The following is a 13,924-nucleotide window of genomic DNA, read 5'->3' as shown; positions in this document are numbered from 1 at the left end:
CTGCGGAGCCGAGCGCGAGGAGGAGGAGCCGCGGGCTGCGGGCTCCGGCGCCTGCGTCCGCCCGGCCGGCCCGCTCTTCGCGGCCGCGGGCGCCCCCCGGCCGCCGGCCCTGCGCGGCCACAGGCCCGGGAGCGAGCGCGGGGGGGATGGGGCGCGGCGGCCGGCGCGGGCCCCGCACGCTCCGGAGCCCCGAGGTACCGCAGGGCGGGGCGGGGCTGGGCGGGCTCTCGGGCCAGGGCCGGGGCCCCGGTGTCCCGCGTGGCGGGGCCTCGGATCGGCACTCGCTCGGGCGGGGGATCGGGCTCCGGGGAGAGAGAGGGGATGGCCGCCCGAGGATCCTGACCCCGCCCTCCTCCCCCAGGGCTCTCCACTAGGTCCCTGCAGCGCCCCCTTCTTCTCACCCGGGTCACGGGTCCCCCAGTGAGCCAGACCCTCCCAAGCTGTCTCTCCGGCCATGGCCAACGGAGTGATCCCGCCGCCCGGGGGCGCCTCCCCCCTACCCCAGGTGACTGACGCGCGCGGGGGTGGGAAGAGGAGGGGCAGAGACCCCAAGGAGGAGAGGGGCGTCCTCTGGCCGACCCTGGGACCCCCAGATCCAGGGATGGAGCTGGGCCGGGGGGTATAGAGAAAGAGGAGGCCTTTTGGTATTTTTCAGATCTGTTGCCCCCTCTCTCCCAAGCCTGGGGCCCAGGGAGAAGGGGCTGTACAAGATGGAGCCTGCTGGTCTCCCCAGCCCCCACCCAGGACCTGGAGTTGGGGTGGGTGTGGGGTGTTCACGGGTCAAGGGTCCTTAGGAGAGGCTGTCTGAGTCTGCAGGTCCGGGTGCCCTTGGAGGAGCCCCCTCTGAGTCCAGACATGGAGGAGGAGGATGATGACTTGGGCAAGACCTTGGCTGTGAGCAGGTTTGGGGACCTCATCAGCAAGCCCCCGGCCTGGGACCCCGAGAAGCCCAGCCGCAGCTACAGCGAGCGGGACTTTGAGTGTGGGTAGCCTGGGGACCCCTAGTGTGGCCGCCCTCACCACCATCACCTTCATTGCCACCATCACCGTGCTCACCACTGGCTTGGTCACCCAGTGCCATCTTGTGCTGGACGCTGTGCTGGACGCTGTGCGGGGCCACCATGCCATGTTAAGTCATCCTGCCTTACTCACCCATCGCCTGTCCGCCTGCCAGGGGAGCCGGGCCCCAGACGCAGGGGAGATGTAGGAAGACTGGCCTGAGGCCTCCCTCAGTGACCTTCATCTTCCCCAAGGCTCTGCCATACCCTTGGCCCTGCTCTCTGCATCCTCATCTCCCCTCCTTAGCTCTTCTGCCTCTACCCTTCCCTTCCTTGCTATATCATGTCCTCCTATCCAGCTCTCCTCCTCTTTCATGACCTCCCCTCTCCATTACTCCCATTCCCCGACTCTACCAGGCCTTACCAATGACAGGACATGGACACAGGTGTCGGGGGGAGCCTGGCTCTGGAGGAGGGACTAGGGTGCCCTTGTTTGAGGTCTTGAGCTAGATTAAGGTGTGTGCTCCTAGGGTGGTGAGGGGCCCCCTTCTGCTGGGGGGCCCCAACCGGCTCTCCTGCACCCCCAGTTCACCGGCACACATCCCACCACACCCACCACCCGCTCTCGGCGCGCCTGCCTCCACCCCACAAGATGCGGCGAACGCCCCCCACCTCTGCGCGGCAAGCCAGGAGGAAGAGGAGGAAGGAGAAAACCTCTGCTCCCCCCTCTGAGGGGACCCCTCCCATCCAGGAGGAGGGGGGAGCCGGAGTGGATGAGGAGGAGGAAGAGGAGGAGGAAGAGGAAGGGGAATCTGAGGCAGAGCCTGTGGAGCCCCCACCCTCAGGGTCCCCCGAGAAAGCAAAGGTAGGGGTCTGTCCCCACAGGAGGGCTGGCTGCGCAGGGGGGCCACGGCAGAGGGGCCAGGCTGAGTGGGGGGTTGGGGGCAGAGTTGGGGCAGGAGCCCAGGGCACGTCCGTCCGTCTGTCTGGTTGGTTTGTCCACAGTTCTCCATTGGAAGTGACGAGGATGACAGTCCCGGCCCCCCGGGGAGGGCTGCCTTCACCAAGCCCCTGCCCTTGGTGGGCCCACGCTCCGACAAGAGCCCCCAGCACTCGGTCAGGTACTGGCGCCAGCCCGGCCTTGAGCAGGTCCCAGGCTCCTTCCTGACCTTGGGGAGTGTCCCTAGCTCTGATCCAGAAAAGAAGAGAGGAGGAAAGGAGAGGGGGCAGAGAAGGTGGCAAGGGGCCTCTTCTCTGTCCACATGATTGACAAGGAGGAGAGAAGCAGAAGGCGGACAGGGAGAGTCCTCCGGGAGAGAGGGTGTCAGAGTGAAGAGGAGGCCCCGGATAGAGAGGAAGGGGGGACCAGTGCCATGGGGGCAGGAAGGTGGAGGGGAGCTCCGTTCTCTGCCCAGGAGCCTGTGTCTGGTGTCCAGGAGGCCACTCCAGGCCCCACCCCAAGCTGGGGGAGGGCAAAGGAAGCCCCGACCTGGCCCTTTTCCACTGTGGTTCCCTGTGAAGTCCAAGGCTGCCATGTTGCCTCCTCAGCTCCCCAAGCCCCCGGGCCCGGGCCTCCCGAGTCGCCGGGGAGAAGAGCCGGCCCTGGAGCCCACTGGCCAGCTATGACCTGCGGGAGCGGCTGTGCCCAGGCAGTGCCCTCGGCGGCCCCGGTGGCCCAGAGCAGCAGGTGCCCACAGACGAGGCGGAGGCCCAGATGCTGGGCTCCGCAGACCTGGATGACATGAAGAGTGAGTGACACCCTGGGGCAGCCCCCGCGGCCCACCCCCAGCCTGTGAGGGGCCTTGGAGAGGCTCTGTGCTCCCCGCCCCGGGGCTGAGTCCCCTCCGCAGCATCCCTGTCTGATGGCATGTGGCCAGTGATGGGGAGCTCACTCTCTCTCTAAGCCACCTCTCTGGCTGCCAGAGTTGAGATTTCCCTCTGTCCTTCTGTCCTGATTCTGTCCTCTGAGTCACCCCTGGGATAAGGCGGCCACCTCTTCCACGTGATGTTTGGGGACATCATTATATCCCCCCTCCCCGATAGCTCCCCTTCTCAGGACAAACTCTTTTCACTCCCTTTGGACCAGCCCCCTGAGTCTGAGCCCGTCTGCCAGGCCCTGCTGCTCCCTGTGTTGGGGCCCCCATCCCATCCCATCACCCTCGGCTGGGCCTGGCTGTGATCTTGGCACATTCTTTCCATCTTATCAGCGCCCTGGTTTCTGTGCCACCTGTCATCACCCACGGGGCTCTGTGCCCAGGCCAGGGGCATCACTGACCCCACCCTCCTCCCCCTTGGAACCACAGTGTGTGGGCGAGGGTGGGGGGGAGAGCTTTGAGCTCAATACGTCATGGAAAGTTGCCAGGGCCTGAGGACAGGGACAGGAACAATCCGATGGCAGCAGCAGTGGTGGCAGGATGGGGGGGGCAGGAGGAGGGCGTGTTTACAGACCCAGAGTGGGGGCTAGAAGCAGCCGGGAGCAAGCCTGGGGACGTGGGGAGTTGGGGTCGGAGGCCTGGCCACCTCCAGCTCTGGCTGGACACAGACCACTCCTGTCCAGGCTCCCACCTCTCAGGAGAGCCGGGGCTCTGGGAGGGAGCAGGGGCTGAGGCCTCGGCTGTTGGGAGAATGACGAGCCCACTGGAGGAGGTCACGGAGCCCAACGGGGCGCCAAGCCCTGGGCCCAGGGACGCTGAGGGCCAGGGCCATGGGAGGGCTCCAGCTCCTAGCCCTCGAGACTCGCTGGCCTCAGAGGACTTAGAGATGTTTGTGCTGGACCTTGAGGACTATGACCTGAGGGAGTCCACCAGGGGCCAGCTGAGCCCTGTGGCAGGGGGACCAGCTTGTGAGTAACTGGGCTGCTGGCCTTTCCCCAGCTGCTGGCCTGGAAGGGGCAGGTGGGGAGGAAAGGAGAGAAGCTTGGCCTGAGTCTGTCCAATGTGTACCTGTGGAGGGAGATGTGGGTACCCAGAGACGCCACAGGGAAAGTGCGCGGGTCTTGGGGTCTGGCCACTCCATGTGGGTCGTGGCGCTCCAGAGTGAGAGGCAGTGGCCACGGCAGGAGCTGTGGACTGAGCTGGGGTCTGCCTTTTTACCGTGGCTTGGCTAGAGGTCCTCTGCAAGACTTAACGCTAGTCTTTCCCCCTCTCTGGGCTTCAGTGTCCTTATTTAGGCAATGGCCACACTGGACTGGGTGGTCCTGTTGGCATGGCCCTTGGGTGACTGTGGTGCCCACCAAGTAGCCTGGCTGGGCAGAGCAGGGGGCTGGAGGGGCTGACCAGGACCCCATGCCCCGAGCTGGACCCCTGGGACTCCCAAGCCCCCCTTCTTTGCAGGTCACCGGCTGGAGGACAACCCGGGTGTGCGTCGGCACCTGGTAAAGAAGCCGTCCCGGACGCAGGGTGGGCGGGGCAGCCCCGGGGGCCTGGCCCCCATCCTGCGCAGGAAAAAGAAGAAGAAGAAGCTGGACCGGAGGCCTCATGAGGTACCGGACCCCCAGGGAGTGGGCCCGCAGCTTCCTCTCACCTCTCCTCCCCAGAGCCTCCTTTCCCTTCCTCCGCGCCTCGCCCTCGCGGTGTCCCCAGGACAGCCGGTCCCACTTGGTGGTCCCCAGGCCCTCATGCTCGGCGCCCACCCAGGTGTTTGTGGAGCTGAACGAGCTGATGCTGGACCGAAGCCAGGAGCTGCACTGGCGGGAGACGGCCCGCTGGATCAAGTTTGAGGAGGACGTGGAGGAGGAGACAGAGCGCTGGGGGAAGCCCCACGTGGCCTCGCTCTCCTTCCGCAGCCTCCTGGAGCTCAGGAGGACCCTCGCCCACGGTAGGGGCCCCGCAGGCCTGGCCCTGGGGCTGCACGCCCTCTTCCCAGGCCGCAGTGTGCGGCCCGCGCCAGGCTGCCCCGCTCCCGGGGACTCCTCCCTGGAGGGCCCAGGCGAGGTCTGGCTGCCACCTGGGGATGTGGAGTCCAACTGCCTGCGCAGCCGTAAGCTCTGAGGGGCAGGGCTGTGCTGCTGGTACCTGGCCCTGTACCTGGGCAAAGGAGGCATCAGTCCCCACTCAGGAAATCGACAGATGACTCCCTTCCCTGGGTGAGGAGGGGCCGTGCCTTGCTCTCCTGCTCCCTTTTCACATCCCCCTGTTGGGCCGGGCTCATTGCCTGGGGCGGGGGGCTTGCCTCACCCCGCACCTTTGCCTGCCTAGGGAGAGGGGAGCCGAATGGCTGGGAGTGGTTTTTTCCTATCTGATGAGACCATACTCCCTCCCCTGACTGTGCCCGCAGGAGCTGCCCTCCTGGACCTGGAGCAGACTACTCTGCCGGGCATTGCACATCTCGTGGTGGAGACCATGATTGTGTCCGACCAGATCCGGCCGGAGGACAGGGCCAGTGTGCTTCGCACCCTGCTCCTGAAACACAGGTGCTGGGGTGGGGTCCCTGGGAGGGGGCTTTCTAGTTCAGCTGCCCCTCCAGGAGCACAGACTCTGCTTGAATACCCCAAGTGATGGGGAGCTCACTCCTCATTCATCTTTGGGCAGCACCAGCCATTAGAAAGTTCTTTCTTACACTGAGGCAGAAGGGATGGAGGCCCCTGGCCCTCCATTTCTCACTTCCTCATGACCTCAGTTCACCAAGGGCCTCTCCTCCTAACCCACCTTGCCCCCTTTGCCCTCTTCTAGCCATCCCAATGATGACAAGGACAGTGGCTTCTTTCCCCGAAACCCGTCCAGCTCCAGTGTGAACTCGGTCCTGGGGAATCATCACCCCACCCCCAGTCACGGCCCTGACGGTGCGGTGCCTACCATGGCCGATGACCTGGGGGAGCCAGCCCCGCTCTGGCCTCACGACCCTGATGCCAAGGAGGTCAGTCGCCTTGTTCTGCCCTGAGCTGGGGGATGGGAGGGCGTCCAGCTTCACCCGAGGCCACCCATGAGGCTTCCTTGAGCAGGTCGGGGAGGCGGGATGCCCGGCGCCATTCTGGGCCTGTGGCGGATCTATAGACACACGCACGGGGGCCCCTGTCCTGGAGAAACAGGAGGTTAGTTGGGATGATGAGGCAGACCTAGGGGAGCCTTTTAAACAAGATAAGGCTGGGGGGGGGCGGGGTTGGAGGAGGGGCCCACATCCCTGGCTGGTCCCCTCTGATGTGGGGCCCAGCGACAGTCCCTACCCTGGCTGAGGAGGCAGAAAGCAGGGCCCGGATCCAGGGGTTGGAGGGCAGAGTCCAGGGCTGGAGCAAGGGATGGGAGGGCCTGCCACGGCCTCCGGTCTGGGTCCCAGCCCTATTCCAGTTCTGCGTCCTCAGAAGCCCCTCCACATGCCTGGGGGAGACAGTCACCGGGGGAAAAGCCTGAAGCTGCTGGAGAAGATCCCCGAGGATGCTGAGGCCACTGTGGTGCTCGTGGGTGAGGAGGGCCAAGCGCTGGGGGCTGGGGCTCCAGGGGGTGGGCGCCTCCACCGGGTCTGCTTGTCTGCAGTTCTGGCCTGTAGGCTGCCTCTTCTGGCCCCAGCTGGGCTCCCATGTGGCCCCCTGCTCTTCCTCACAACTGGTCTGGCCCCCAGCCCTTTCTTCCCCAGTCCCCTGCCTGCTTCCCTTCCCGTTTTCTGCTATCTTGGACTGCTGCTAGTCCATATAGCTTCTTGGCGAGGATTAGAAAAAAGCACCCCTTCCTTAAGACCCTTCGATTTCCATCTGTTGGTAAATTGTAATAAATATACAAATATATAAATGAATAGGGCTCCTGTAGATTGGGGTTTCCGTATGCAGTGCGCAACCTGCTCAACTCTACATGGTGGCCCCGGGTAGCCCATCCAGGGCCTGCCTTGACCTCTCCCCTTTGCTCAGTGCCCTGGGCCTTACTCTCCCCTGCAGGCTGTGTGCCTTTCTTGGAGCAGCCGGCGGCAGCCTTTGTGCGACTGAACGAGGCTGTCCTCTTGGAGTCCGTGCTTGAGGTCCCTGTGCCGGTTCGCTTCCTCTTTGTGATGCTGGGGCCCAGCCACACCAGCACTGACTACCACGAGCTCGGGCGCTCCATTGCCACCCTTATGTCTGACAAGGTGGGCACTCCAGGCCTGTTCCCCTGCGCCCTCCTCGTTCCCTGTCTCTCTCATTGCCTCGGGCGGTGCCCATGGATGCAAGGGTGCTGGAGGCCCTCAGGGGCAGAGATGGTGCCCTGGGGTGGTGGTGGAGGGAGCTGTAGGCCGAGGGGAGGAAAGGGAGCCCAGCGTTGGGGCCGTGGGAGGGGGAGGTGGTTGCAGGGGGAGAAAAAGCCCAGACCCCCCACGTTTTGGATGTGACATGAGACTTGAACGGGAGGGCTGGATGTGGTGGTCTTTGCTGTGTCTTCTCCTGGGCTTGGACTTGCTGGTGCTCTAGCTGGGGGTGATGTGAATACTCACCAACCTGTGGGGTGAGAAGGGTTCTGGAAGCTCCTGCTGTGCCGGGTGGGACCCCTTAGTCTCTGTGTTGTGGAAAAGTCTGGAGGCTCCCAGGGGAGTAGAGGGCACGGGGGTCCAGGGCTGTGGCTGCGTGATGGCCAGCAGGGACGTGACAACTTGACTAGACCCATGTGTGTGGCTGAGTGTCCACTCTGCCTCTGCCTCTGCGATGGCCCACCGCCTCCTCCCGAAGCCCCCTCCCAGGGGCTCCCTGAGCTGCTAAGCCCCTGCCTCTCCTGCCGCCAGCTGTTTCACGAGGCTGCCTACCAGGCTGACGACCGGCAGGACCTCCTAAGCGCCATCAGTGAGTTCCTGGACGGCAGCATCGTGATCCCGCCATCTGAGGTGGAGGGGCGCGATCTGCTGCGCTCCGTGGCTGCCTTCCAGCGCGAGCTGCTGCGGAAGCGGCGAGAGAGGGAACAGACCAAAGTCGAGATGACCACCCGGGGCGGTTACACAGCCCCTGGGAAAGGTCAGACCCTTTGGGGCCCAGAGTCCCCCGCAGACATGCTCCCTACGTGGCTCCTAAGGCCGTGCCCCAGGCTGGGAAGGAGTGAGCCTGGGGTCCCCGAGCAGGAGAGTGTGGTCTGTTCCAGCAGCCCCTTGTTCCCCCAGAACTGTCTGTGGAGTTGGGTGGCTCTGAGGCGACCCCTGAAGATGACCCCCTGCTGCGGACTGGCTCAGTGTTCGGGGGGCTCATCCGGGATGTGAAGCGCCGCTACCCGCACTACCCCAGCGACCTGCGTGATGCCTTGCACTCCCAGTGTGTGGCCGCTGTGCTCTTTATCTACTTCGCTGCCCTCAGCCCTGCCATCACCTTTGGGGGGCTGCTAGGTGAGGGTGAGGGTATCGCTTTCGGGGGGCTGCTAGAGGAGGTGGGGGGAAGAGGTGAGGCGACCAGCTTGGGGGAGGGGAGGAGAGGTGAGGGGGCGCAGTGTCACCTGCAAGGTTTCTGGGTCAGGGTGTCCCAGTGATCACCTCAGGGGGCTGATGGGTGGGAGGGGCTAGTCCCCAGTGTGACCATCTTGAGGAGCTGCTGGGTCAGGGGATCCCAGTGGTCACTTTAAGGGGGCTAGAGAGTGAGGAGGGCAGGAGGGGTGCAAGGGGTCAGGGATCCTTGTGGGGGCTGGTGGTGAGGGGCAGGAGTGATGAGGGTGGGGGGCTGCTTGGTTCTTGGTGGATGTCCAGGTTAAGGGATGCTAGAGGAGGAAGAGGGGCTGGGTCAGGGCTGTCCCGCTGACCCTCACCTACCCCAGGGGAGAAGACCGAGGGGCTGATGGGCGTGTCCGAGCTGATCGTGTCCACGGCTGTGCTTGGCGTCCTCTTCTCTCTGCTGGGAGCCCAGCCGCTGCTTGTGGTTGGCTTCTCAGGGCCACTGCTCGTCTTCGAAGAAGCCTTCTTCAAGGTGTCCACCCTGCCTGCTTGTCCCCAGGGATCACTTGCCCATCTCTCTGTCCCTTGGCCCAGGCGACAAGTCCCTGCCGTCTCTCCCTCTTCCCCTTTGGAGTTCACCTCCCGCCACCCTGGGGGCCCTGACGTCCAGGGCAGGCCGCTGTGTAACCTCCCCTCCCTCTCTGCCGCTAGTTCTGCCGAGCCCAGGACCTGGAGTACCTCACCGGCCGGGTCTGGGTTGGCCTCTGGCTGGTGGTCTTCGTCCTTGCCCTGGTGGCCGCTGAAGGCAGCTTCCTGGTCCGCTATATCTCGCCTTTCACCCAGGAGATCTTTGCCTTCCTCATCTCGCTCATTTTCATCTACGAGACCTTCCACAAGCTCTACAAGGTGGAGGTCCAGAGAGGTCCTGGGGGTGGGTGGAGATGGGGGCTGGGCAGTGCCCTTAGGAGGACAGCATGGGAGGGGGCGGCAAGGAGCATTGGGGGCAGACGGGACAAGGAGGGTGCTCTGTTGAGTGTGGGTATGGGGGTCGGGGACACCCTGGGCTAGGTCGGAGTTGAGGGGAGGGAGTCAGACCCAGAAGTTGCTGGTCAGCACTCCGGGATTCCCCTACATAGGTATGTGACGTGAAGGGGGGTGGGGCACTGTCGGTGCCACAGGGCCCGGTGTCCTTGGGTGGCCGTTTGTAGAGGGGTGGGTGTGTGTGAGATGTAGCTGGATGTGCTGTGTTCCTGCTGCCTGGTCGGGTATGTGAGAGGCCAGCCCTCTCCCTCGCAGGTGTGCTGATGGTGATGAAATCAGGGTCACCTACCCAGGTGAGCCATGGGGCAACCTCGCAACCCACACAGGTGTTCACGGAGCACCCACTGCTGCCCTTCTACCCCCCGGAGGGGGCATCGGAGGCTGGGCTGGATGTGAATGGGACTGCCCTGCCACCCACCGAGGGGCCACCAGGCCCGAGGAACCAGCCAAACACGGCTCTGCTGTCCCTCATCCTGATGCTCGGGACCTTTCTCATCGCCTTCTTCCTACGCAAGTTCAGGAATAGCCGCTTCCTGGGTGGCAAGGTGCGTGGCTGCCAGGTGTGCGGCCTGGGGAGCCCCCATGCGTCCCCCTCAGTTCCTGCTGTCACCGCCTGGCTCTGCTTCAGAGAGGGGCTGCCCCTTCTCCCCGTCAACCCATGGACCTAAACCAAGTCTGTGCAGCCCCCACCCTGTCATGAGCCTCAGAGAAGTTTAATCAGGAGAGGATGTCCTCCTGGGCTGGCCTGGCACCTGGGGGGTTTAAAGGGGCCGGTTGAGGGACTTCTGGCTCCAGCTCAGACCCAAGGGAGGTTGGGGTAATAGCCCCCGTGTTAGTCTCCTGACCTCACCTCTGCCTTCTGTTCCCTTGCCCCGGTTGGCCTCTCTCTCCAGGCTCGCCGCATCATCGGGGATTTTGGCATCCCCATCTCCATTCTGGTGATGGTCCTGGTAGATTACTCCATCACAGACACCTACACACAGGTGAGTGAGCCTCGACCCCCTCTGGCAGCTGGTTCTCATCCCAGGGCCTTGAGAGAGAGGCCACGACACATCGCCATCCCCCAGCGGCCAAGGTCGGGGCTGGGACCAGCTTTCCTTGTGGAGCGGCTGTCACCTGCTGGGGCCCTCCTGGGGTAGGGGTGCTGGGGGTTTTAGAAGGAGCTGTGTGGTCCAGCCAAGTTGGCCAGCCAGGGCGTCTGAGGCCGTGTGTGTGACCGTTAGTCAAGAATCCTGGAGGAGCAGGTGTAAGGCTGGGGGGAGAAGGACAGTTGTCCCCACAGCAGGTCTCCTGACAGCTCCAGGGCTCGGGGAGAAAGTACGTCATTTCCCTGCCTTCTACCGGACCCTCGGAGGGACAGTGACTTTGGAGGATACAAAACGAATTTTCCCTAAACCCGTTCACACCCAAATTCCCCGGAGCCCTGGTCTTGGGGACACCGAGCTTGGTGGGAGCGGCTGCTGCGTGGGGTTCCCAGCATGGGGAGCCCGTGTCCCTGAACCCTGTCTCCTGCCGGCCATGCAGAAGCTGACGGTGCCCACGGGGCTCTCGGTGACCTCCCCCCATAAGCGCACGTGGTTCATCCCACCCCTGGGCAGTGCCCGTCCTTTCCCGCCCTGGATGATGGTGGCAGCCGCCGTCCCCGCTCTCCTGGTCCTCATCCTGATCTTCATGGAGACACAGATCACTGCGTGAGAGGGCTGGGGAGCTCCGGGGAGGAGTGGGGGGCAGTGGGCTTGGCGGCAGGGGGTACCTGCATCTGGGGCATGGTTTCCCTGGGGTGCTCTGGCGTGGTAGCCATCTGTTGCTGCCACCATGTGCAGGGTGGCACTTGACAGTCCTCAGAACACTCTGGCAGTATGTTCTCACACCCAGTGATGCTCACATGTATCTCATTTTGGTTAAACCACAATAACGTGGTGAGATCTGGCATCTGGCTTTTGTGGTATTTTAAGTATCTACAGTATGGGAACTTGGCTCAAATTTGCTTCCATGTGAGAGCTTCAATTTGGGAACTTGGAGGAGGAAGCTGGCAGGTCCTGGGGAGAGCTCTTCTCTGCGTGTCCCCGCCCCCCACCCCGTCCCTGTTGCGTGGGCCTGGCCCTGCCTCCAGCCACTCACCGCGCTGCCCGGCCTCTCCCCGCAGGCTTATCGTCAGCCAGAAGGCCCGGAGGCTCCTCAAAGGCTCCGGCTTCCACCTGGACCTGCTTCTGATTGGCTCCCTGGGCGGCCTCTGTGGGCTGTTTGGGCTGCCCTGGCTCACGGCCGCCACCGTCCGCTCAGTCACCCATGTCAACGCGTTGACCGTCATGCGCACCGCCATCGCACCCGGTGAGAAGCCCCAGATCCAGGAGGTGCGGGAGCAGCGGGTCACCGGCGTGCTCATCGCCAGCCTCGTGGGTGAGAACATGCACCTTGCAAGGCCCCAGCGCCCGCCCCACAGACTTGCCTTCTTGGGTCCCATGGCCTTACATTCATTCTCTATCCCAGGCGTGACCCGGGTCCCTTCAGAATCTCAAAATGCATCCAGTCTAGCCCCCGCCCTGCCCCCCAAACCTGCTTCTTGACATTCATGAGCCCTTTTTTCCACCGAGCCCTTTCCTGGTGCTCTATCCTGCTCCGTGTTCTCTTATTCATGGTGATGATGCCCAGCTGATCAGTCAGATGGTCCCTGTCCCCTCCTCACCAGGCCTGTCCATCGTCATGGGGGCTGTGCTGCGCCGGATCCCGTTGGCCGTGCTCTTTGGGATTTTCCTGTACATGGGGGTCACGTCACTGTCTGGTATCCAGCTGTCCCAGCGTCTGTTGCTCATCCTCATGCCAGCCAAACACCATCCCGAGCAGCCCTACGTGACCAAGGTAGGGCCAGGAGGCATGGAGGTGGGGAGCTGGGGTGATGGGAGGGGTCCGAGGGATCCCTGGGCTGGAGATGGACCGGAAGACTGTGAAGGATAAGTTGGGATCTGGGGAGCCGAGTCCCCAAAGATGGTGGGAGCAGGCCGGGCGCTGTATAGTGAGACCCGGTGCCTGGTCCCCAGGTGAAGACGTGGCGGATGCACCTGTTCACCTGCATCCAGCTGGGCTGCATCGCGCTGCTCTGGGTGGTCAAGTCCACGGCGGCCTCTCTCGCCTTCCCCTTCCTGCTGCTGCTTACGGTGCCTCTGAGGCGTTGTCTGCTGCCCCGGCTCTTCCAGGAGAGGGAGCTGCAGGCGGTAAGGGATGTGTTTGGGGCAGTTGTGGGGGCTGGGCTCTGGAATCAGGGGGACCTGGGCACCAATCTCTGCTGGCATCTGCTAACTGAGTGACTGCAGGCAAGGTACCTAACCTGGAGTCTAACTTCCGTCTGTATAATGGGGCTGAGCATAGCTTCTGCCTTCCAGGAGTGTTGGGGGGATGAAACTAATCCAGGTAAAGCACTGAGTGCGATGGTTTGGTGTGAAGTGAGCACAGGGCTGCTGCAGACAGTTGTGTAGGTTGTGCCCTGAACAAAAGCCCACAGCCGAGGGACGAGTTGGGGTGGGGTGGCGCTGAAGTTTGTCCTGAGCCCTGTTTTGGTCACCTAGAGGAAAGGGCATATTTTCAAAACCGTCCACCCAAACATGGTGTGTACAAAGGTACCGAGGACCTAGGAGTGGCCCCAGGAAGGCACTTCATATGTGGTAGCTGCTATTGTTATTATTAGGAGGTGTCGCTGGGGAGTGACTGGAGGTTTTGGCCACAGAGATGTGCTTCCACTGGGGTCACGCTCCCTGCAGACAGTGAGGCCTGGAAAGGTCTGGGATCAGTGAGGGCTGCTGGCTGGAGGAGGAGCTGAGGAACGGGAGGGGTGAGTCTGCCTCCCAGCCTCTCCCAACCTTCTGCTCCCTTTGCAGCTGGACTCGGAGGATGCTGAACCGAACTTCGACGAGGACGGCCAGGACGAGTACAACGAGCTGCACATGCCCGTGTGATCCTGCAACAGGGTGCCCCTCAGAGACCCCGACACCTTAGTGATCGACACCAGGGCCCTGTCAGAGCCCAGCCCCGGGGCCAGCGGGCTCCTCACGACCCAGAGACGTGCCTGGAACCACTGCAGATGCCACGGCCAGAGTGGCCCCCTGACTCTGCCCGGGGCACTGACCTCATCTCACCTGGGCCCTTCCACAGACCAGACCGGCGCAGGCTTTGAGCTCATTATAACCACACTCCTTGTCTTGTGTCTGCCTCACTTTTTTGGTGCCATCTCTAGTTTCTCAGGTCATGCTTAACCATCTGGAATTGGAAAAATTGGAAGCATTCTATTTCCAGGGTCACCAAAACCTGGGGAGAAGTCTGAGGCAAGGACAGAGAGTTCTTGGGGGAAAGGGAGAGAATGGAGATCACAGAAGGTCAGAGCTGGGCCTTATCATCACCCTCTGGAGCCCCTTCAAGTACAGCTGAAGAGCAGGAGGCTCAAGGTCTCGCTCAAGGTCACATGCCCTTAATCCAGCCCCTGCTTGGAAGAGGGAGTGTGGAGGAGGGAAGCGGGAGGAGCTTGTCTGCTGTAGCTACTGGGGAAATCAGAGCGTCCCCAACGGCCCGCAGAGGGGAATGGAAAATCTTTA

The 13,924-nt window shown here is 63.1% G+C and overlaps 1 protein-coding gene across 3 annotated transcripts; it reads left to right on the top strand.

Moving 5' to 3' along the window:
- On the top strand, positions 1-13,537 carry SLC4A3 (solute carrier family 4 member 3). 3 transcript variants are annotated; one of them, XM_046644960.1, is made up of 23 exons: positions 1-194; positions 362-505; positions 817-982; positions 1,586-1,863; positions 2,004-2,119; positions 2,547-2,746; positions 4,331-4,479; positions 4,634-4,814; positions 5,274-5,409; positions 5,669-5,852; positions 6,295-6,394; positions 6,862-7,046; positions 7,674-7,899; positions 8,043-8,261; positions 8,684-8,832; positions 9,012-9,206; positions 9,668-9,886; positions 10,235-10,324; positions 10,866-11,032; positions 11,488-11,741; positions 12,031-12,200; positions 12,380-12,553; positions 13,214-13,537. In XM_046644960.1, the coding sequence occupies exons 2-23, from the start codon at positions 455-457 to the stop codon at positions 13,289-13,291; spliced, it is 3,687 nt and encodes a 1,228-aa protein (XP_046500916.1). In that variant the 5' UTR covers positions 1-194; positions 362-454; the 3' UTR covers positions 13,292-13,537. The 3 variants fall into 3 exon arrangements, with proteins under 3 accessions (XP_046500916.1, XP_046500917.1, XP_046500918.1); XM_046644961.1 differs by lacking the exons at positions 1-194; positions 362-505 and having other exon boundaries at positions 880-982; positions 1,076-1,863; XM_046644962.1 differs by lacking the exons at positions 1-194; positions 362-505; positions 817-982; ... (1 more) ...; positions 2,004-2,119; positions 2,547-2,746 and adding an exon at positions 3,406-3,840.
- Positions 13,538-13,924: the final 387 nt, after the last annotated feature.

Source organism: Equus quagga, chromosome 17 (genome assembly GCF_021613505.1).
Source record: "Equus quagga isolate Etosha38 chromosome 17, UCLA_HA_Equagga_1.0, whole genome shotgun sequence".
In the NCBI taxonomy this organism is placed as follows: Eukaryota; Metazoa; Chordata; class Mammalia; order Perissodactyla; family Equidae; genus Equus; species Equus quagga.
The sequence above is the reverse complement of the archived record's forward strand: the minus strand, read 5'-3'. Positions and strand labels throughout refer to the sequence as shown.

Coding starts and splice junctions, on each gene's coding strand:
- SLC4A3 (XM_046644960.1), top strand. CDS start 455: ATGGCCAACGGAGTGATCCCGCCGCCCGGGGGCGCCTCCCCCCTACCC. Junction 1,864..2,003: donor GGTCCCCCGAGAAAGCAAAG/GTAGGGGTCTGT, acceptor GTTTGTCCACAG/TTCTCCATTGGAAGTGACGA. Junction 6,395..6,861: donor GGCCACTGTGGTGCTCGTGG/GTGAGGAGGGCC, acceptor TCTCCCCTGCAG/GCTGTGTGCCTTTCTTGGAG.